This window comes from Dunckerocampus dactyliophorus, chromosome 5 (genome assembly GCF_027744805.1).
Source record: "Dunckerocampus dactyliophorus isolate RoL2022-P2 chromosome 5, RoL_Ddac_1.1, whole genome shotgun sequence".
Taxonomy (NCBI): Eukaryota; Metazoa; Chordata; class Actinopteri; order Syngnathiformes; family Syngnathidae; genus Dunckerocampus; species Dunckerocampus dactyliophorus.
In genome coordinates this window covers 8,249,184-8,273,510 of record NC_072823.1, presented here as the reverse complement: position 1 = coordinate 8,273,510, position 24,327 = coordinate 8,249,184, and the positions used below count along the sequence as shown (strand labels likewise).

The 24,327-nt window shown below is 41.4% G+C and overlaps 1 protein-coding gene across 1 annotated transcript in view; it reads right to left on the bottom strand.

Annotated features, from left to right (window-relative positions):
• The window catches only part of b4galnt4a (beta-1,4-N-acetyl-galactosaminyl transferase 4a), a 165,184-nt gene that overhangs the window by 99,579 nt on the left and 41,278 nt on the right, over positions 1–24,327 (bottom strand). Inside the window, exon 2 of the mRNA XM_054775668.1 lies at positions 1,338–1,450. Within this exon, the coding sequence (XP_054631643.1) occupies positions 1,338–1,450 (113 nt within the window). The remainder of the gene's footprint in view (positions 1–1,337; positions 1,451–24,327) is intronic.

Below are 24,327 nucleotides of genomic sequence, written 5' to 3'. Positions count from 1 at the left end.
TATAGCGCGTTACCTTTCGGTAGTGGCCTGATGCGTTGTGAGTGTTTGGTAAACCTAGTCACTAGCCGACGGTATGGTCAGTGTTGCCAACTGTGTCGCTAAATCTGGTGACATTCCAAACTCTCTTGGCGACATATTTTCTCAAAAGTGCCTAGCGAGAACTGTAGTGGCTTTTTCTGGCAAGTTTTCTGGTATTTGGGGACTTAAAAGTGAAAGCACGTATTGTTCTGCAGATTCTTTTCTCACTGAGCAGCAGCGGGTGCTGGTGAGAGGTCCACCCTGCCCCAGCTTCCGGACATACTGAAAGCATAGTGGAGCTCCACGCATCCATGAACGCCATTCCACCGTTGTGGATCTCGCCTTGTTTTACAGAGCACAATCTAAAATGGAAATGTTTCTTAAATTACTTAATTAAAATTACTACTCATCGCACTCGAGCCTCATTCGGAGTCAATCACTTAAGCGGGACTTACATCCCGACTTGTTACCACACGCACGGAAATTTTGCAGAAATTTGTTGGCCGTGGCCCGCACGTAGAGGGAGTAGCGTATCAGAGGGGGTGCAAGTGTGTCATACTTATGGAGCATGTGATTCCTGACACCCACGTGCTTGCCGCTCGCCCTCCGCTGGTAGCTTTAAGATCGTGAGTGCAGCGTGTGCTTCGTGGAAGGCTGTCGTACGTTTCACTCGCTGGGGACGTACCGTGTGTGGGCATCGTATGAGGCTCGTGCAGCCCACTCACTTCGATTGCAAGACGGGTGGACTGACTTCCTACGGCACCTACGGCTATCTTGACCGGGAGAACCAGAGTGTACACTTAAACGTACACATTAATCAGCCGACTTACATCAGCCGTTCTTTGTGGAGTGGCCAACACACTCACATTTTCCCAAATTTTTCTAATTTTGTCTTTGATCAATGCATGAATCTTATTGACAAATTGCAGACATTTCACTTCTGCTTCTGTTTAACAGGACTTTTGTTCTAGTTTCTATTACTGGCCAGCCAGGTTTTTGGTCAAACCAAACGGGCAGCAGTCTTACACTATTCCTCTCCGTGTACTACAGCTTCCTCCCATCTATGAAAGGTCATCTGAGGACTCCAAATTGCCTGTAGGTGTGAATGTGAGTGCCAATCTGTCTCTGTGTGTCAGCCCTGTGTTTACCAATCTTGCTGCTGGGATAGACTCCAGCGTCCCCGTGACTCTAAACAGGATAAGTGATACAGGAAACGGATGGTTGGATGAAGATTGCAACGCATACTGAAATGTAACCTTTTTTGGGATAAACATGATGATAAGCCAAGATAGCAAAACAGCATGAGTAAGGAGACTCACCGCCGCCTCGTCCTCCCTGCTGTCGCTGGTGTCCTCATTCTTGTGATGGCTGGCTGATGAGCGAGTGTCCCTCTTGCGGCTGGTGTCTGTTCCCTCCGTCTGTCTTTCTCCATCTAAGTTAAAAACACGGACACCGCTCAGAAAGCTAATCAGCATGGCTTTTCATCATTTTTGCATAATGATGATGGGACTGACTATAGCATAATCCTGATTATGCTATCTTTGCTAGCATAATTTTTTGGTCAATAATAATTTTAAGCTATCACTCTTTTTTCCACTCTGACTAAGAATAAGCCTCTGTATGATAAACTAAACCCAGACACATTAAAGGAAGAAAATGTGAGAAAAAAAAGGACAAAAAAAGCAGTGATAGTGGGGAAACGGAGACATTAAGAATATCATTTCTCCTCTGGAGTTGAATTATATCATTTAAAATTGTACCGTCATGCATAATGATGACAGTTTCATGGGCATGGTAAGAACATTTAGAATTTAAATATAGGTTCGTGCCAGAAAACTGCCTTTACAAACCAACAGTGTACAGTCACCCTTCGCTGCATCGTGCTTCGAACATCGCTCCCTCACTCTGTAGGGGTTTTTGAAAAAATGTATTGATTAATGAATGACCCAAGTCATATGTAGTACTCTGGTCACTAGGCATCAGTAATGTTACAGTGATGAGACATTACATTAGATTAGATTACCGTCACATGGAGTCAGCTATGTCATGGCCAACATGGCCAACTTTCCATTTCGTATGGAAGTGGTACATTTTTGGCTTCTCACTCTGTCCTTCTTCCCCACTCCGTGAAACACAGAATAAACTGGAGGCTAACTAGTTAGCTCGGTAGCATGCTACGTTTAAAGTGCCGGCCGTCTCTTGTGTCCCTGCAGTGATCCCATAGCCTTTTTTTTTTTTTTACCAATATGTTGTTCACAAAGAATAATAGAGGTGCAAAGGCGACTATAAGGGTGTTATTTCATGTCTACAGGCCTCTAATAATGCTAAAAATCGTATTTAGAAAGTCATAAACAGGTTTTCTATGCTCGAACACCAAATATATGTATTCCATTTATTAATACTGAATCCTACTTCGTGAAAATTCACTTATCGCGGTCGAGTCTGGAACCAATTAACCACAATAAACAAGGGGCGACTGTATATGATCAAATCAAAGCCCCATACAGATACTGACCACTTTATAAGTCTGCAAAATTCAAGCTAAAAGGACGTACGTAGTGGCCACAAATAGGGACGTTTACCTCTAGAAGAAGTTCACAAAGCAAGAGAATTCATATTCCATTCACTCTGATGTGTTTTTATTTGGCTCACACTGCATTTGATCCCATTTGGCTGACAATTTTGCCGTTCAGATGGGCCGAAATAAAATGTGGCACATTCATAAAAACAAGAGGTGCGGGCGGGGTGCTATAGGCCAAGCATTACACTGAGTAGTTTATTGCTCTGTCTGCTGGGCAGGGGAGACTGGAGTGCACGCTCACGCTCATAGCTCAACACAATAGAAAACAAAGGCACGCACGCACACACACACACACACCAAGGGATGGATTGTGATTAAAAGACAGGGTGGGGAGAGTGGGTGGCTGTAAAGTATAATGAGAGCTAATGGTTTTCCAATATGTCCCCTTAACAAAGAGTCTGAGTGGACTGAATTGGATGGAGCAAAGTAGTATGTGTACGCACCGAGGAGAAAAGATGGCTGCACACTTAAGAATGATGTCCTTACATTATCTTACCTCATTGATAGTAGTCATACAAATCAAAATACAGTGTTCCCTCGCTACATCGCGGTTCACCTTTCACAGATTCGCTGTTTTGCGGATTTGTCGTTTTTTTTTTTTTTTTATGAACGCGCGTTGTGTTCTGCGTCCTTGTGGTGTATTAGAGTGCTCGATCGGTGCTCTGTTGCATGTGTCTGTTTTGTATTTACTACTGCGAACAGTAGAGGGTGTTGTATGCTGTATGTGACAGTTGAAGCTGCGTCCGGTTGTCTCAGTAAATATAGCGCCACAACAGTCCTGATTGGCTAAGGGAGACGCCGCCCATTGCGTTCTGCGTTCTGACTGGCTGTAGACCACTGTCAATCAATCTCCTTGCAGGACTGTCTGTTTTCCTGTTGTATGATCGCTAGCATGCTGAATGAAGGCAGAAGTTAAGCGGCTGCAGACCGCTTGGAATGCTGTAAATGAATCTTCGGCTCATGGAGGACGAGCAGGAGGAATATGTTTTAACAAGGATACCAAAACACTCCAGCCTAACGGTGCCAGGACAAGCCACAATCAGAGGCGTGAATACACGTCAGTCACTTCATTTCTCGTGTCCAGTCTCGTAAGTTGACCATTAAAATTCAAACAAAACTTCAACTTTGAGTGTTTAAACGAGAGAAATGTGATCAAATGTTAATGCCTGTCTGAGAAAAGTGTACGAAGTGTACGGTGAGGGGTTTTACAGCCTTACAACATATATAATAATTGTACAAATATATTGTTCGTGCATTTCACTTATTGCGGGCTATTTTGGGACCCTATACCCTGTGATCAACGAGGGAAGACTGTTTAACACAAAGAGATCTAGAATGGCGGTTGGCAGAGAGTAGACCGCTGCAAATGTCAAATCATTTTAACAACATAACAACTGAATGTGGATGAGCACCAACTCTATGCAGCCAACCATGGGGTCTTGAACGATTTGGTGGTGAAACGCTTCTGCCTTTCTGAGTTTAAAGGGGAACACAGTTCAAGAATCAAACAAGAACCCCACAAGTCTTTAGCATTTCCTGTGGCTTTAATGTATGTACAATGGATCCCTTGCACATTCGTGGTTCCGCATTTTCAATCGAGCAAAATTGTGGATTTTTGGTATACAAATAAAAACTATTATTTGGATTTATTTCTCATTTCTTTCCTCAGAAAACACATCTCATTCACCTTTACGCATCGTCAAGCATTGAGATGTCACATTTTGTGCAGCGGCCCTTGAACGCACCATAGTTGTGCGCTGAGACGCAAAAGTGAAACTTATACATAACTTCCTCCGATGTTGCCAGTAGTAAATGTGTATGATACATGTGTTTGTCCAGATTTCAGCTTCAATATAATCTGACCAGGGCCTTCAGAATCAGAAGTGCTGGCCGATGCCACTCAAACTATATTAACAATGGGACTGTTTCCTTAATCAGATTTTAGATTCGCCTGAAAGGGCCAGCTTGCTAGCCGACAATAACGTCAGCATTTTTTCATCCTCTGATTGGTTGACCAGAGCAAAACTGTTCAACAAGCCAAGTTACGCCCACAATGGCTGACTGTTGAGGATAAACTGACATCTGAGTAAATGCATTTCATTTAAAGGTTTGATGTTTTTATCACATTACGTTTCGGGTGGCTCCATTACTTGCCGATTTTGGCCATTAGCTAGTGGGTCTTGAAATGACCCCCACAAAACTGTATCCCCTTTTTGATAGGCTAACAGTGATGATCAAGCAAATTAAAAATATCATAATGATAACCAAAAAAAAAAATTGGATTGTTTTTAACGTTTACTATTAACAGTTTCTTCTTGAGCGTCTTTTTGCACTCACATGGCAATAAACTATGCAGATGTGTTGAAACGCTCAGGAATGAGCAAAACAATACCCGAGTAAGTCATATAATTGAATACAACAATGCAGTCATTGTTTTGTATTAAGTTTATTATATTTTGAATGCAAAAAAAAAAATCGAAATCTGAAAAAATTTAAATGCGGAACAATTTTCTGGAACAAATTCAGCTTCTTTACAGCCTATTCATGTAACCCTCGACCGGTCTAGAAAGACAAAAAGGTAGAAATGAGTAGTTTGCAGTTTGCTAACAAAACAAACAAAAGGTGCAGGTGATTCAACTGACAGCAGAAACAGTGAACGTCACAAGAATGGCTCTAGCAAATACTGTATAATCACTGTTGATAATTGGGTTTTCCTCCTATGCTGAACACTATCTTCCCTGTCTCTCGCTCTTGCAATTTCACTAATTCAGGAAAACTATGATAAAAACATTTCATGAGTTTCCTGAATAAATGGAATAGAAGAGGGAATTGCAGTTCTCAGATTGCATTCAAACTGCTGGACCATCATTCTCCCTGATTGTGCGAGGATGCATTATGGCCTGACTCTTATCCACTCTGGACAAAGACGGCCCAAGCTTTCACAGAAAAGTAATACCAGGAAATGAACGTCAAGGAGGCTTGCAGTGACAGATACTTTCAAGAGGGCCTGAGCCACAGGAGCCATGCTGTGAAAGCTGCTAGTCTCTAGCCCAACTGGTCATGCTCGGTCTAAGTGTAGCCTCCAGGGTCTCTCAAAGTTCAACCAGATCAAAGGGAGGCTCCATCTCGCTATGTCTAACTTCTGGTCTCATTATCTAAATACCGTTCAGCCAAAAACAGCAGGACACTCCCAACTTGTAAGCTTTCAATCTGACTAAAAAAAAAATTAAAAAAAAAACTATTTTAATGTGGTTCGCCAATCTTCCGCTAAACAATGAGGTTCCAGGTGTGAATCTTGCAAGTTCTTGCCGTGCTTGCATGGGTTTTCCTAAAGTATTCAGAATTCATGTTGGGTTATTGTCGGTTGGGATGCTGCTGGCACAGACTCATGGAGTCCATATACTGTAATAGGAGATCTGGCAGTAGATCAGGCCAGAAACAACAGTACACACGAGGCAATTAATGCTCAATACACCACGATAAGCCTCCTTTTTATCCTCGCTCATGCACCTTATAAGTGCAGATGGCTTTTCCACCTGGCATTTCCATTCACATTTGCTGCTTGCGAGGTTGTGTGTGCAGGCGCAGCGCAGAGGACTCAGTACCAACTCCTGAACTGTGACGGGACCTCCTCAAGCCTCCATGCTACCTCTAATGAAGTAATGAAAAGCTGACTGGCGGGTTAATAGAAGCCAATCGACTACGAGTTGTGCCAGCAGCAGGAGGCCGTGTGGAATACTGATGTTCCAGCAGCTTCCTCTCTATTGTTCTACAGCTTCAACCAAAACTGTGTTTCCTGTATCTAGATGGCAGAAAAGAGCTGCTGTCATCACTAAGAAAGGGCACCATTGTGATTTTTGTAGTTTTATTTGAAGGAGATACTACTTTTAGTTATTGCATTGGAAAGCAATCATCAAGCTTTTATTTAAGGTAAACATTTAAAGTTATTTTTACCTTCACTGAAGATGTGATTGTTGCCAAAGACACGATGTGGCAACGAGATCAACACGGGCGCCGCCTTTGTGTTTTGGCATGAGTTATTCCTTGAATTCAATAGTGTTTCTCACCTTCTTTATCAAATGCTGGCACTTGCGACTTTCTTTGGCTCCTTTTTGGGTTATTTTGCAGCCGTGATCAAACAAAAGCAGAGACCTGGGGTAATAAACACTGATCTCGCTGCCACATCGTATCTTTGGCAAGAATCATATCTTCAATGAAGGTAGAAGTCACCTTAAATGTTCATTTATCCCTTTCGTTCATGATTTATATTCATTTATATGCATTTCAAATTGTTTTCTGCATGTGAAGCTATAATTGTAAAACTATAAAAATGTGTTTTGTGTTGACATTTTAGGCTTTCTGTAATGGATTAATTGGATTTACAATATATCTTATTGCAAAAATTGATTTGGTAAGCGTACGTTCTGGTCAAAGTTGGACCTTCTGAAACGGATTAATGACACTAACCAAGGTTCCGCTGTACATCACATTCTAATGTAATATGATTAAATAATTGTCCGAACATGAACACAACACAAAAGGCAAGGACGTTTGCCCTCAATGTAGACAAGATGTGATGAATATGATGTTTTCTTAAATCTCTCCGTTGCGAATAAATAAATGAGTGAATAAAGTCTGCAAGGCCCGAAGAACCACAATGACTGCCAGGAAGTGTGCCAGGAGAAGATGTGTCAGAATTATCCTTTAACTCAGGGGTTTTCAAAGTGTAGCAAAGTGAGCCTCCTGGCAGCGAAAATACCATTTTGTGATGTTTTTTGCTCGCCCAAGACTGTTTCCTCTGTCAAAGTTAAAATCTATTCCGTAAACATAACTGAAGTTAGGACTTTTTAAGTTATGTTTTGTATTTTTTTCAAGCTGTTGCGCGTCCCAGGGGAGACCTGCCGTTGACCTAAAACTGCTCCTTTAATAAGTAGTTTGAGAGCCCTAAAGAATATGTTCCTGTTAATAGTCTTTCTGGTTAACAAGAAGAGGTTTGCAACATTTAAAGACATGATCACAAATGGTACCAGGCACTTGAAGTAGAACACAAAAGGGAAAAACATGAATAATATGTACTGTAAATACAATAGAACCTCGGTTAGCGTCCGCCTCAGTTGCTGTGTTTTTTGTTTAACGTCCAAAACAACAATGCCTCAATTTGCATACGTTTTCCAGTTAGCATACCATATGGCACGTGTTATTAATATACAGTACTACATGAGTCCAACTGTGTTATGTATTGTAGTCACAAAACGTCCTGTTAGCATTTCAGCCATGGCAATTTATTATAACAAAGTTACCATAGTCACCTTCAGTCTTGACATTTGCAGCAGCCAAAGACAGCGTAGTAAAATTTTTCTTTGTTGGTTTATAGTAGATACACAGTGTTGAAAGAACATTGACATTCACGTCATATTAGGAAGCCCAAGTTGTTGGAAAACGTGCAATGCACCACAGGATGTCAGACAGCGCTGGCACTAAATAATTACACCAAAAGACATCACTAAAAGTTTCTTATCAGCCAAGCAACTTAACATATAAGGCAGTCAGTTCGTGTATTGGGTAGTTCCTAACAGCAACATATGATAATCAGCTTTCTGCGAGAGCGGGCTGATCTTCTATTTGAGCACAATTTCTGCGTTAAGTTAGCTTGGAGAAAAAAAGATAGACAAAAATCTAACAGAGAGAACAAGGAAGAACAACGGTATACTTGATATAAATTATTGATAAGGCCGATCTCTTGCCCTCAGCTATGCTATACTGTGACTTCATCTCACTGACGTAAGCTGCACAGTTGCAGCTTGCAGAAGCATCACAAGAACCACTAAATGTGTCCCCTCGCCTCCTTTCCCTGCTTGGGGGAAAACAATTAAAGATGCATAAGCCTGTGCGACAGGAGGTTCTTTTTACCTTTTAAAAACACAAGAGTGGGAGAGGGCCAGGTAGGGCCAAGGGTGGAGACTGCAGCTCTGCTTGAATTTGTGCACTTTCGTACTTACATTTCAATAAGCATGCTATGTACATTGTATGCTTAGTTCCTCAGGACTGGAAATGAGACAGTGGTAGTGTTGCCCACTACCCGGAAATGACAACATTTATCCGCTTCCTCCTCTTCTTCTCTCTTTTTACTTGTGAACTGCAAGCACTTGTAGCCAAAATGGTGTGGATTGAGGCTACACTGGCTGCACACGGTGTGAATGCATTTATGCACCCAAAATGCTAAGTGGGAACACAGAAATGCACAAATGAAAAAACAGCCTGTGAGAGGCTGCGACGAAGAGATTAAAATAGTGTTGCTCCTCGTGAAGACTGGAAGAGGAACCTGAGCGGGATGCAACGACGCTTTTGAAAGGCATAAAAAGCAGGAACGTGAGTTTACAGAAAGAATGAAGAAATTGCACGTTGAACTCTCCCTTCTTGCATGTCTACTAATGCAATCATTCGTTACTCAATGTAGATTTAACTTCCAGTCCAGTTGCTCATGTTACCCCCTGCTCTCTTTTACAATGCATTACTTTGAACAAACCCAGACATCCTAAAGTTTTATAGGGCTCATGTTTTATTTTGTAGCAATCAGGCATGCCACCAGGCAATAAGATGTCCAACTGATGGACCACTGTCGTTGTTTTGTAACGGCTCTTTCGGGCTAAATAGCCAAGTGTTCATGCACACACGCTGCGTGGTGTGGCAGGGGGCAGCATAAGACTGTGCCGGCCAAATGGAGATGGCTAATTATAGCATATAAACTGCACTGATGTGTACCATTAACCAGGCAGTAATGAACGCGAGTGGAGGGCTGCTGTGACACTGATGAATAGGCACGGCGCTCTCAGGCCTTTCAGTTCACACAACCGCTCGGGAAAAGTGAGAGCGCTTTAAGCCAAGGTGGAGATTGGATGAAAACAAAGAGAAGTTGAATGCAGAGCTTTTGCAAGTAAACGGGTACAAGTTGTGTGTGTTTGTGGACCGAGTGTGCAGGGCAGAACAAGAGATGCCTTATGTGCTGTAATGTGGGTCAGGCCCAATGAGGTCCCACCCTCTCTTTCCTAACTCCTTCAGACTCTGTAATGTTTTGCACCATACTAATAACTCACTAAAGCAGCCACTTGAGGGAAATTCAAATAGGAAAAAAAAACAAAAAACAAACCTAAATGACTTGGTTGGAGACAAACATACAATCAAAAACCCAAGGCCCATTGCACTCAACGATTAATAGTCAGCTGGAAAGACAGTGGAATGACCTGATTGCAGTGATGGCGCATAGCCACAAACATGCACATACACACACTGGTGGTGAGAGAGTGTTGTTTTGGAGAAAATCTAATCAATAGATCAATAACATTTGCATTAAGCGAGTTAACGGACATTTGGGTGCTACATTCAGACTAAAAGCAAGTGTGTAAAAAGCAGCTCATGATATATTTACAAGAATGGCGGTCAATAGTTGGGTTTCTGTCTGTCTGTCAAAACAGGAAGAAAATAAATGAAACAATCAAATGCTCAATAGCCTTACAACAGCAACATTTCTTGGCTATCACGCGATAAAAGAGGAGTATTTTTTTTTTGATATTGTACTTTTAAAGCATGCAACAAATAGAAATCTGCGGTGTGCGGTGTCCATGAAAAAAAGCATTGAAGGAAAAAGTCAATATAACATTTTAGCCTAGAGATTTAAGAGCACCTTGAAGTGGATATCAAAAGAAACACCAAAACAGCTACATTATTATTAAAAACCAATCTCTTTGCAAACCAGTTTAAAATCTGGAACTTTAGAGCTGACAAGAACCATCTACGGAAGCAGGGGTAGCGTGCCCTTGAAAGCAAGGATGCTCCGATCTATCGGCCACCGATCAGTCATGTCAGTCGTGTCATGCCAACACCAATATTAATTAATATTAATATTAGGCTAATCAGAGAATGCACACAAACCGAGGCAAAATTGTGGCATACATTTTCAACGTTAACAAAAAAAAAAAAACATGCTAACGGGTGAACGCTAACCAAGGTACCACTGTATAGCAAACAGGTGAGAAATAATTCATAGCAAGGTGTTTTATTGTGTGCTTACAGACTTAGACACACTGTGCAGGAGTAGGGGGTGCATAGCTTCAGGCCAAATGTCTGAAGGCGTACAGGACTGTGATAAGTTTGGGAGCCGCTGTTGTATGGCACATTTCCCCTGTTAAAACCACGTACAATGAGGTACAACTAGGTACTATTTCCTCTTTGGCCAGATCTGACCGCAAATCAAGCCAATCCCATATGGGTGACACAAACCACTGCGAGTCAATCATTTGTAGAATGGATTCATAATCTGTGATAAAGTAAACAAGAAAAATGGCTCTGATGGCAAACCTTTTTATCAACAAAAGGTAACCATGTCGACATCAAAAGGTTTTATTATTAACAAGGTTTTTTTGATATGTTAGTTTTGCTCTCACAAGACAATCCAATCCATTTTTTACTGCCACGGGGCACATACAGACAAACAAGCACACCCACATTCACAACTATGGACAATTTAGAATTTCCAATTAGTGTTTTAATGCCGCATGATGGTGAAGGGTTGAGCTCTGACACTCATTTCTTGAGTAAATACAATCAAATCTATTCAAAATCCTGAAGAACAAACTGAAAGTCAAACATCCTCATGAAATAGACTGTGGCTGAGCTGCAAGAGACCGCAGTTTTATAAAAACGTTTTATATCTTTTCATGGTGAATTCTCAAAAACACCTAATAAAGCAAGCTCCACAGGAAGTCTTAAGGGCTAAAAGGTCCTTTTCAGCTGCCATACTTCCAGTTGCCATAGAGACAAAAGAGGAAAATGGAAGAATTCCCCATGTGTTATACAATATCTAAAAAGAGACAGACAAGAATTGAAGGAAGGGGCAAATAAAGCTCGGAGGTATTAATTGTGACTCCACAAGCAACATAAAGCACAAAGCAAACCTAGCGACACCCACAGGAGGCTGCTCCAATCCCAGCAGCAGCGATAAGCAGCCTACAACAACTATCGCAGTTCATGTGTCACCGGGGAAGCATTAAGTGGGAGCACAAAGAGGCTGCACGCTTCTCGAGCCCCTCTTGCTCATTTGCATACATTTGTAAACACAAAAACAAAGCTGAAGAGGGCCATCGTGTTGTATGGGCTATTGTGCTGGCACGCTGTAGCAAGAGCTGAAATGCAAAAACAGAGTATCCAAATGAGGTGAGGGCGCTAGCAGCGACCTTTCTGTGATAATTCATCCATCTTGTGAACTCCTGACAGCCCAGACGGCGCGCTGGGAGACGGTCGGAAGGCAGCCGGCGGCATCTGCAAGAGCCTACATTCTGACAACATACAGCAGGTAAACTTTAAAGAGGAGCTCCACATTTAGGTCTCACGGCACTTAGGCGTGTCTGCCACAGAATGGTAAAACTTTACATTGTTCTTGTGGGAGCAACAAGAAAGAAGCGATGGGTGTCAGAATATGGAAGGAAAAACGGAGACGCCTGGCTTGAAGATAGAGATGTAGAATAGCAGCAAAGGCTCAAAACACTTAAGACAAAATTGAACCCCAAATAACCTTACTCTGTTTACATCCCTCCCTCTCCCGTACTGTCTTGGCGTGTGGTTCTAACATTGTTGGTGTAGTTCTCGCCTTTGTCAATTTGTACTTCCTAAACCGCCAGCCTTCTCCAACAAGCTCATTTATTCTCACTTTTTCCCCATCACTCTACTCTCAATCAAATTCCCACAGCCCATTAACAGCAAGGTATTGTTTCCTTGCAGGACCACTGGGGGGTTATTATCCTTCACCGACGATCTGATCATCATCATCCCGAAGAGTCATTACATTCCAGATCACATCACCTCTGTGCTTTTAGAGAGAGGGATAGAAGAACAAGGAAATGTGGAGTGGGAGGACAAAAGAAAGAAAAGAAACTGCCAAAAAAGAGGAAAGACGAGGACAGCAGCAGTGTTTACAGCATGAAAATAACAGATAAGAGTACACAGAGAAAGGAAAGGAGGACATGGGAAAGACGCGAAGGGAGAAAAGAAGGACCTGATGTGCTGCACACAAAGAGAAAGAAAGTGTGGGGAGGAGGATGAAAAAGGACAGAAACAATAATAGCCTTGTCTTATCACTGCGCAGTGATGAATTCCCTTCTCACAGGAGTCTCTGTTCCCCTGGCTTGCACCATGCGTGATGACAAACCACCTCTACCCTCGACGGTAGCCATTGCTAGTATGACAGCCACTCTCTTCCACAGAAGCCGTCCAGTGACCAGCTGGGCTTCATTTCATCTGGGGTCCCTGTCGTCACTGCATCGATTTATATTCCTACGGTCCACCTACATCCATGTGTTTAGGAAGTTTCCATTCTGGACGGCAAACACCGATCTAACATCGTTTAAAAAGGTAATCGATCGATTGAATCGATACTAGGAAATAAAGCATTGGATTGAAGCACGGCAGGCTTTATATGGATGTGTGTTTTTTTAAGCACTTTTAATGATAAAGAAATTCAGTCTGCGTCTGTGTTGGTCAGTTAATTCACTTCATTCAGTGTTCATATTGAACTCATCTGTCTTTATTTGAGACTCCTTTTAAGAGACATTTATGGGGACAATATGCAAAGTAAGGACGTTCTGTACGCAGTGACCCTTAGTGACGTCAACATCCAGCGCGGCGTGTCCGGGTAAAAAAATACGTTTACATACGCGGAAGCAATAAATGTCGCACACTTGCTTGTGTCGGGGAGGACGGAGAACAGAGGAAAGGTTGGGAAGCCTTAATTTTTGTTGACTGTTGACACATTTACACTCGTGTTTATGTATTCTTCTTTTGTATTACCGCATTTGCTTACACCGCTGCACTTCCCATGCAAAGTATCTGTTTGCTCTCCCGGTTTGGTCTCATCATTATCAAAACTTATGATCATAAACACACCACACCACAGTATCCCAAGGACCCATCCCGACCCTCTCATCGGCAAAAGGTACAAGGAGGCCACATTACTTGCTAGCTGCTGCACTGTTCTTGCAAATGGCTGCTCTGATTGGGAGGATCAGCACAAAAAAAGTCCCTGCTGCCATCGGCCCGTACAGGTGAGAAAGTTTCAACACCATTGAAGATCCATGCCACATTCATTTGCTGAGGAATTTGCATAATGTCCTCACCATAGGGTGCAAAGTGCAGGTTTGGATTACCCTATTTAAAATAAATAATTCATCATGGCAAGCTATACCTACCTCTGTTCATCCCGATTTCGTCTTGCATTTTTCAAAAATTTTTTTGGAGTCATTGATCATTTATTCTTAAGTATGTCAGCATTATTTATAATTTACACCCGATTCCCTTCCAAAAAACAACGTCAATCGATGAAACTTCACCTGCACAGTCGAGTATCCAGGTATCTATTTCTCAGTCAAACTGGTTGAATTTTTGGCACAAAGTTACTGAATCAATTTGAAGTCACTGAATCGTTTCAGATCGTATCGTTCCAAATGAACCAAAATCGTTCTTGAATCATATCAGCAAACACGAACCACGATACGAATCAAACCGTTATTAAAACGAATCCTTACACCCCTAGAAACAACAGATCCTTTGCTACTTTCAGTTAACGGAATCAGCCCAATAAGCAATATGCAGTACTTGGCCTGCAACTAATTAATGCAGTCTGCTGCAATTGTTTGCATTTTGTATCTGGTGTCTGTTTACCAGTTAACTGAAAACCTAATCCTGCTCGGCATCAATTATTCATGGGTGTTCCTTTTTGTACCCTCCAGCGACAACACAGGCTGGTCACGAACGAGAACGCATGGCATTGATCGACACCTCTATGACACTTTGAAAGTGAAAATGAAAAGTGTGGAAGCAGGTTCAGCTATAGGACACATTTGCCCCACACACACACACACACACACACACACACACACACACACACACACACACACACACACACACAGACAAGACGCATAACATGGTAGAGACATTCATCAGACAAAGGCGTGCACTGAATGAAGTGAGCTGTTACATGCAAATGTGGAAAGTTAGTGTCAACGTCTGTGAATATCAAACAGAAACTGATGATAGCAAGCACCTTGAAACCCGAGATGTCGTACAAAATATCCGTTGAATTGAGGTCTGATTAGGTTAAAAGCAAATTGCAGCGCTGTTTTTTATTTGTCAACAGTCCTTGGCAGTGCCTGGAACGGACCCTCAAACTGAAGCATATCTCAGTTTTCCATCAACAGTACACAAAGCTGTCACATATTTAGTCAACTAATCGGTTTCCTGTCCTAAAAACTACAGCAACAAATAAAAACTGTGCCCTCACAAACATGAAAAAACAGGATGAGAGGGTATGGTAAAAAAAAAAAAAAAATGGCATGTTTGTCAGTAATTGGGAAGGCTTTCTGAAAACTCTACTTCCATTGTGAAAGGAGAAGACATGTGGGCTGAGCAAAAAAAACAAAAAAAACAAAAAAAAAAAAAAAAAAGGGGGGGGGGGGGGGGGGGGGGGGGACAACATAGTTTTAATTTGCTTGATGGGACAGATGCCTGGCTGGCTTACGTGGCCTTTGAAGCACCCACAGTCCAGGTGACATGTCAAAGCAGGGTGTGGAAATAACGACTTCATGCCTCGTTATGTGTCGCTGTTTGGCAACTTCCTTAACAGTAATGAGCACAAATTGTATAATGAGACAGATGCAGTGGTCCTTTGTGCTGCTTCTTCTGTGATGCTCACCGGATGCAACAAGTCACACAAACCCAAATGCTTTGACATTTATTTATACATTATCATGACAGTGGTTTATTTATATATATATAGTGGTCTCAAAAAATGTTGACAACAATATTATATAGTGTGTATGGTTTATAGTTTAATTTGTGGAACAATAAACTACGTGTCTATGGTGTACTATTACTCAAAAACTATTGAAAGACAAAGGTGTATGTAGTATTCTGGTCACTCGGCATCAGTAATGTTCCATTATTGAGACATGACATTAGATGACCGTCACGCTGCATGGAGCGAGCCATGGCGTGTCCGACATGATGGACAGAAAAGAAGTTCTCCTCTCTGGAAATCGGAAGGAAGACTCAGACAGTAAGACATCAGAGTACTGTACTCTGCTATTACGCATACCTAAGTGGTTATAAATGCCACTGGATGTATGCAAGTGTTGCATAATTTCATATAAAAAGACAGCCACTATCATTTTTATTGTATTTTTTTCATGATTAAAAGAAGCCCACTTAAATGTACATTAAATATCAAAAATACTTAAAATGGTATAATGGGGGCAACAACAACTGCACTGATTTAGTGTACCATTTCCTGTCTTGTGTCCTTAGGGCGGCATGGCACAGGTGGTTGAGCGGTCGTCTCACAACCTGAAGGTTCCGGGTTTGAGCCTCCATCCACCCGTGATCATGTCAAAGTATCCTTGGCAAGAGACTGAACCCCCAGTTGCTCCTGGTGCTGCGTCATCAGTAGGTAAATGTGCTAACAGTGTCAAAGCGCTTTGAGCGCCTTGGAGGTGGAAAAGCGCTATACGAGTGAAAGACCATTCGCCATTTGTGTCTGCATTTTTCTGCTTTTTTTCCTGCTACTAAAAACCCCCCATGCTGACTTCCTCTAATCATCCAATTAGTTCCCCTCATGCTCTATTTTGGTTTTCCATTCGAGGCGTTAATTGCTTGTTGAAATGAAATGGATGTTTTGAATGAAATAATATCTAGTCATTTTCAGAGAAAGACAAACACAATTTATACAAATAAAAGATCTGTGGAGCCAAACCTTGAGAGTAGAGTTTGATTCTATCCTTCACCAGGCCAGATACCGTATGTAGTCAACTCAGAGCTACGTGAAGAAAAAGATAACAAGGGTAAAACCAATTTCTCATTGGGTTTAATATAAGACTGCAAAGGAGGGGAGCTTGTGACAACAATAACATTAAGCCTTCACTATCTCTCTGTGGTACACCAGAGCCTGGCAGCCGTCTCCCTGGGCAACCAATAATTCTCCCTGTAGGATTCATGTTCAAACCTAACAAGTATTTCCTATAGCAAGTTAGATGTCCTACATTTAGGTATCAGGCTTGGAGAAACAAATGGCAGGCTTCACTCTGCATGCCACTTCACCTACAGGTGAACTTTCCCCCCCAATGTTTATTTTGTTTTCATAACATCGACTACGGCAGCACGTTATTAGGTTGGTTGTGGATTATAGCTTGTTAGCTTCCTTTTTTTTTTTTGCGAATGAACAATGGTAACTAAAGAGAGTGATACAGGAACTGGAAGTAACAGATGTATTGCAACACTTTTAATGCAAATGTTGACCCCAAATTGGTGGAGAAATCGTTTGCAAAAGGTGCGCCCTCTGAATGACTCAAACACGAACAGGAAGACAGAAAAAGAATGTGACAGCATATTTAAGAGAAGGTACATGTAGCATTACATTCAATTTAGCAGTCAGATAGGTTGTGTGCCTCCAAGTGGGTTTTAATGTGGTGGAAACGTCCCAAATGGCTCCTTTGATGCTAAAGGTTGACGGCCTCTGCGCTTGACGGCCCAGATCAATATGAATCCAAGACAAACAGTTTGTGGTTTCATCCGCAACATATCAGAAAGGAGGCCCGAATATCGATCGCCGCTTTCTAGGGGTGTCACGATACACTCACCTCACAAGACGAGTAGACACATAATATTGGGTCTCCGAGAACGAGACGAGACGACAGTTTAAGATTACTTTGAGGAAAACTACAGTCACAAAATATATGACTGGACAGACGTAGGACAGACTTTCTTATTTAACCAGTCACACATGCAGGTATATTTTGAAATGTTTTATAACTTTGCATGCATGACCTAAGCATGATGCTTTTAACTGTTGAACGTTTGACAAATTGTAACAAACTAAAAATTATAAAAGTGAAAACAATGACGACAGTTGTACAAGCTACTGCTAATCATTTATGTTGATGTGTAGTTATGCAAAGACGCATGTAAATAGACTGAAGATTGCAGGAGATTAGTTTTATGTTTGTGATATAAAAAAAAACTACAGTTCCCATGATGCTTAGAGTGCCATATCAGGAAGTACTGGAATAGATGCTACTATCACATGTTTTGATAGAAGTCTTGTGCAGTGATCGTGTTTGATCTGACAAATCTTCAGTAACTTTGATGAAATGTAGAATTACTAAAGCGTCTGCTTGGACATTGACACGGCGGCAGCTGTTCCACTCCGATGGAAAAAAACGAACACAGAAAAAGATGCATCGAGATGCATCGATAATCGTTTTATCATCGCATCGCAGGCCTCTGATTCGGAATCGCATCAAATCGTGAGATGGCCAGAGATTCCCACCCCGAGTTCTGACTGCCTTGTTCTCATGAGACAGTTTTTCTCTAAACAAGAAATATGGTCATGTTTTAATCTCGCCTACTGCTTTCCGAGGTCACTGCTGATGAGTGTAAATATTTAGTTTTGCCTGAAATACAAAGATAACGGGTCTGCTTTCATGGATGACTACAGCAATAAAAACAAAATCACATTTGAGAGGCTGAAATGAGAAGATATTTAAATTGTTTAAATAAAAAAACGCTTAATCGAATACCAAAATAGTTGGATAACTGGATAATTGATTAACTAATTGATTAATTGTTGCAGCTCTAAGCTGATTCACTGTTAGTTTTGTTAGTGTGGGAAAGCTTAAGGGAACAGACATCTCTAAAATCAATAATGTGTCTTAAGTTTATCTTGATATAAAAACATAAATATTTTTTGCATTTAAGTTGCGTTTTCTGCTGATTAGTGGCAAGACTCACGGGGTAACCACTTCATAAGTAAGACCTATCATTTACTGATTTGGCACACTTTAACAGCCAATAAGCTGTCTTGCAGGCTCACAACAACAAAGCAAAGTAAAGCTGACAACCTATGAGAAGGGGCCAATGATAATTGGGATTTCTTGTAGAAACAAAGAGACAAAAACAAAATTCTGCTCTGAAGCTTGAAGGGAGTCACACGTGTTACATCTCGCTCCGGCAAGACCCATTCATTTGTCATGCTAGACAACACAACAGTGTGGGAAACAAACGCAAGGTTGCACACAGATGACACTCTTCTGCTGCGGTTGTTAACACATCTACTATGCATGAGAAAGATTGGAGAAAACAGGCCACACTGCACCATGTGGATGTGGACAACAATGTCGGGGACAGTGACAACACATTAAGGCACAAGGTATGTCAACTCTGTGCAAAACAATGAATTTACAAAGGGCCTTTTATAACCTTATGAAAGAAATACCGTATTTCCTCACATAGTGGCCCAGGTTGTTTTACTTCCCTGCTGAGAGGACCAAACATATTTCAAAGGATAAAAGTCTTTTCTGCGCGTTCTAAAAGAGAAAAACAGCTAAAAAGACCTAGCATGAGGGAGCTAACAATGCGCGTAATGGGACACAGCTACTTCCAATATAAAGCCGTAAAAAACCCTCCAAAACACAGCAACAATGTTCCATTTACATAACTGACTTGTATATAAACAAAGCTACAGCGACTTTGTTATTGTAGCGGCTAACACGAAGAACTATTTTTCTGGCGTAGAGACGCAGCGTCTCACGCCACTTCCGAGATGTAACGGGTCCACTCCAAACAATGCGATTGGACACCAATCTTTACTGACTAGGAAATATGAACAAGCATATGCACGACTACGAATAGACAACCAAATTATCTGTAAAGTATTCGCCCCCGGTCCATGTTTTGTTTACACACAGCTACATGGACTGTGTTGTGATATCATGTGCTATGTGCTCCATGTATCACAATCAATGTCATGGAGACTTACTTGATGGACTGTTGTCAGTCTGGTCCAGCTGGTCTGGGGCATCTTTTCCAGTTTTTATTTTGGGTAGATGGAAAAAAGTTTCTATCACTGCAGGGTTTGTCAGCACTAACAATTCTTTGTCTGTTGTGATGCATTGTCCTCCTCTCGATACACATGAAGCCCTCCCATCGACTGTAACACTGTATGCCACTCAGTGTGGCAGAAACACTCCAATTCTGTCGGCATGGCTTGGCAAGCTCCACATTTACAGTACCAAGTCATGCCGGTGTAATTGCCTCCCATCTGCTATGAAGTTTCGCTCTCTCTTCTTGCGGGCTCTGCTTCTAAAACCTGTAGCTCATCCTCCATATATCCAACCTAAAAAAAGATTAAGGTGCTGGATCCTCATTTGTCCAAAAGTAGTCGTCGGGGGCGGCTCTCACGAAGTCTGCCATGGTTAGTAGTTCTTTTCTATGCCTCTATTGTTGATGGAAGTAGCATAGTTCCTATCAATAAGCTGTGTGAAATCAATGCGCCCAGGAAAGAATGATTAAAGAATTAAAATGATCAAAATATGGCAAATTACTATAAAAGTATTACATATTATCGTGAACGTACCTGTTACTGCATGATCCCAGCATGTATATAAAACAATAAAACATTGTTGGGAGGTTTTTTAGAGGACTTTTTCGTCAAAATAGGTGTGTACCATGACATGCACTGTTAGCTCCCTAATGCTAACGGTTTTTCTCTCTTTAGAACGCACAGAAAAGGGGAAAACGTGTGCTCATATTTCATATAAGGATTGTGCATGATGGACAAACTTTCCTTACTACTGCCTCATTACTGGGGAACTACTGGGGAAGCCTTTACTTGTACACACCCCTTTTAACATTACCAATATCCATTTCATTCATGTATCGTTACTTAATAAGTTACTGCTTAATCTCTATCCTGCATTTACGTATACATATTATACAATGGTTCTGTCTGTTTTCCCCTATATTTAAATGTGTCATTTATTTATTGATTGATTATATTTACTTATGTATTTGTATTTTACAATTCTCATGCTTTAACCAAACAATGCTGAATAAAAAACATGTCAGCAAATGAAGATATTCATTACATATTTACAAGTGAACCAGAAGTAAAATGACTTATTTGCTAAATTAGTATAAAATCAACTTGGTATTAAAAGTAAAACCGGCAGCCATTAAGCTGGAATGTAATGTGAAGCCAGCACACATTTAGACACTTGACAGACAACAACTAGAGCTGCGCCATTTTACGAGCATCGACTGCAATGAAGATGACATGCACCAATGGCGGTGGCCATTTTTAATCTGTTAATGTGACATGGGGATTGTTTCATAAATCTTTATGACCACAATGGTTTCATTCAATTAAAATGTAGTATTTTTAAATGAAGACCATCTGTGTCTGCATTCCCATCCCAAACAGCATCTCTGATTTAAAATAATAATACCCGTGTACTTTTGATTGAACCTTTCCAGCATTTTAAATGTGATTATTGGAAATTCAAATTCTTGAATTGATTAAAAGGATAGTCGGGATTTTTTGACATCCCCGTCAGCAGTGTAGATAAAAGGTGGAGGCGAGTCCAGATGTAATTATTACGCTGTGTCAACGTTGAGAGGTAAAGCGATAAAATATTAGTTATTCTATTTTGATGAAGTGATGGCCAATTTTAAATTAAAGGGGACTCCAATAGAGCAGCTACACACGATAACCCATTCAGAAAGCTTTCTCAATCTTGCAGACTTCCTGCAGTGTTTCCCGCCTCCCGCCCAAACGGTCTATGTAATTTATTCCACCCCCGGCCCTCCTCCAGGTACGGCTCCCGCCGAGCCCACTCCGCTGTGATTGGTCACAGTCCCTCCGCTCGCTTTATGCTCGCTATAATGCTACACAGACACCGCTTTTGTCCGATTACTTACACAAAATAAACACAGGGCACTGATAAATTGTTACTTACAGCTTCTGACAACACGACCAAGTATTGTTGGAAAGGCATCGGACTTCAGCAACAGTGTGGCGGAGAGTCCAGCTTCGTATTGGCCCATGTTCACAAAACAGTCCCGTGTGTAAAGTGCCGTTGACAGATGAGCGTTTTCTTCTCTTGCCTGCCGGGAATCAGCAGCTCCAACCACTTCTGCCTGATGCTTGCCTCTTTCAGCACTAACGAACAAACATTTCCTGGGAGCCATACGTGCTAACACGGTGAACAGAGCACAGCGAAACGTTTAGCATATAAGAAATTCCGGGTTGCGTTGACGTCAGTGGAACTCGGTGTTAAAAATTTTTTTTTAAAATCTGTAAAACACAGCGTGCATAGCCATCCAAAACTGCTTTCAGGTCTCACTTCCAAATACGCAAACCTCATTATCTGACGCGTTGGCGTCGTTTAGCACGAGAATACAACATTGTAACCACATTTACAGGTCAGAAAAGAGGAAAACCATAGTAGGTCCCCTTTAACAAACAAAGAATCAATTTGTAGTTCTAAATGTAATTAAGGTGTTTTTACTCATTTTTTTGTCTTCCCTACGAGGTTATGCTTTTTTCCTACAGCATCTGTCTGATATGCAAATTAGCCGGTGACATCATATAACGACTTCACAGAGCCCATAGCAACTAGCGCTACTTTCATCAACAACAGTTGCATACAAAACGCGTGTCTGTTTGCTACTACTAATCATGGCAGACTCAGTGAGACCCGCCGATGACGACTACAGTTGGACAAATGAGGATCCAGAACCTTATCTCTTGGAACCTGAATATACGAGGAATGAGCTACAGATTTTAGAAGTTAAGCGGGCAAAAAGAGACGAGTGAAACGTCAGAGCAGACGGTGGCTGTGAGAGTCAGGACCGGCATGACTTAGTGGTGTAAATGTGGAGCTTACCAAGCCATGCGGACAAAAATCGAGTGTTTCTGCTGCACTGAACGGCACACAGTGTTACCATTGGCTACTTTATACATACTGCACATACATGTTCCACTTCCGGCATGTTCTACTATATTGTTTAAAAATTGACTGTTCAACAGAAAAGTTTTTTCTCTCTTCTTTTCGATAAAGATATTTCCAAATATCTTATATATCAAAATAACACACACACACACGTCTTTTGAAACTTTTGAACAATTAACTCACGTCACGTAACTCCCATTAACTGGTACGTGATCAAGGACAGCTTTCAAGCTAATCCCGAATAATGAGCAATAATGCTGGTGAAATGATGTTCAGTCTAAAACGACAACTGGAATTACTGCGGCGCGTCGGTCTTGCTCAAAAGAAATTAGGAAGAAAATTAGAAGCGTGTTGCTGATGCACATTTTAACATGACAAATAGTGATTGCACAAGCTGAGCATGGCTGAGTGACTGGGGCGCAGAAACAAAGACAAAGTGGGGAACAGACAACGGAAGGAACGAGTGGATGGTCGGAGACAGGCAAAAGGAGCGAGTGAGGTGGCCAGACAGGACGACAGAGAAACGTTGCAAAAGTAATGAGACAAGAACGAGGACGACCTTATTCAGTCACTCTCAAGCATGCACACACAAATGCTTACAAACCCGGCTTGTGTGCGAGTGCACAGCGGCGCTCTCAGTTTCATTACAGACCTATTTCCTCTGCCTAATACCCACACAGGAGCCGGTGATAAGGAAAGTGCACACTCTCCACTGCGCACAACATCTCATTTGAGCAGAGGAAATTGGAAAGAGGAGGAAAGAGGAGGAGTGCGTGGAGAGGTGAGAAGGATGGCATATGAGGGGTGAAAGGACCGGACAGGGGAGACAAGGATGGCGGCAGCGAATGAATGTTTTGAGCGCTAAGCACAGATAAGTCCTGTCCACCACTCGCAAATGTAAAGTTGTGCTTTTGTGACTGAGGGAGGGGTCTGAAAAAAAAAACCCAACATGTTGACAAATGCAAAATAAACGTTTTGCTATTTTTTCTTAAACAGCAGGACAATAAATTTGTGAATGAATGTAGCAGGAGGGAACTGCAATCACAACCCAGTAGAGCGCAAGACCTCCACAGAGGCAAATCAATCCTAAAATGCACCAAAGCACCAAATTGAACACTTCCTCCTCCACATGCTTGAATTTTGCCAGTAAAACTCATGCATTATTCAGCAGAGGAATTAAGGCGCTCAAACATGCTCACATAATCTCACAATGTTCACCACATTGACAGATATCAACTTTGTTTCTTCTTTCTTGGCCAACGCCATGCTTATAACCAGGGATGTCCCGATCCACATTTTTTTTCTTCCACTCCTTTTTTTTTAAATGTTTTTTTTTTATATATAGTCTTGCCGACCCGATCCGGTACCGAGAATTTTTTAATAATAATGAACTTTTCTTGCAAACTTGAATTTGTGGGATTGAATATGGTTCTGAAAATAGCTCTTCAAAGCATTCAAAATAATGCAACCATAATATTGCTGAATTTACTGTTTTAATACACAGCATGGCCAACAATATTGTTTGGCTTTTATAACAAACTTCTGTGAATCAGGTCCCTAATCCAATCAAAGAAGTTAGTGAATAAAATGCCCATTAATTCAATGCAAACATTCTTACATTTATTGATACAATACATCATTGGCCCATTTTGTCCAGTAATTGAGAAATGGATGTAGCTTGGCTAACTTCTCTAACAGGATGTCACCCTCAGCACATATTGCTACAAAATCTTCAACAAACTGTAATAAGAAAGATGTTGTCACAGATGTAATTCCGATCGCATTATTAATGTAATATCAATATTTTAATGACACCCTTATTTTGACACCCTCGAGAGGCCACCAGCTTTGAGGCACAACCGGAAAGGCCCAATCTAATGGAAGCTGATATTATTCAAT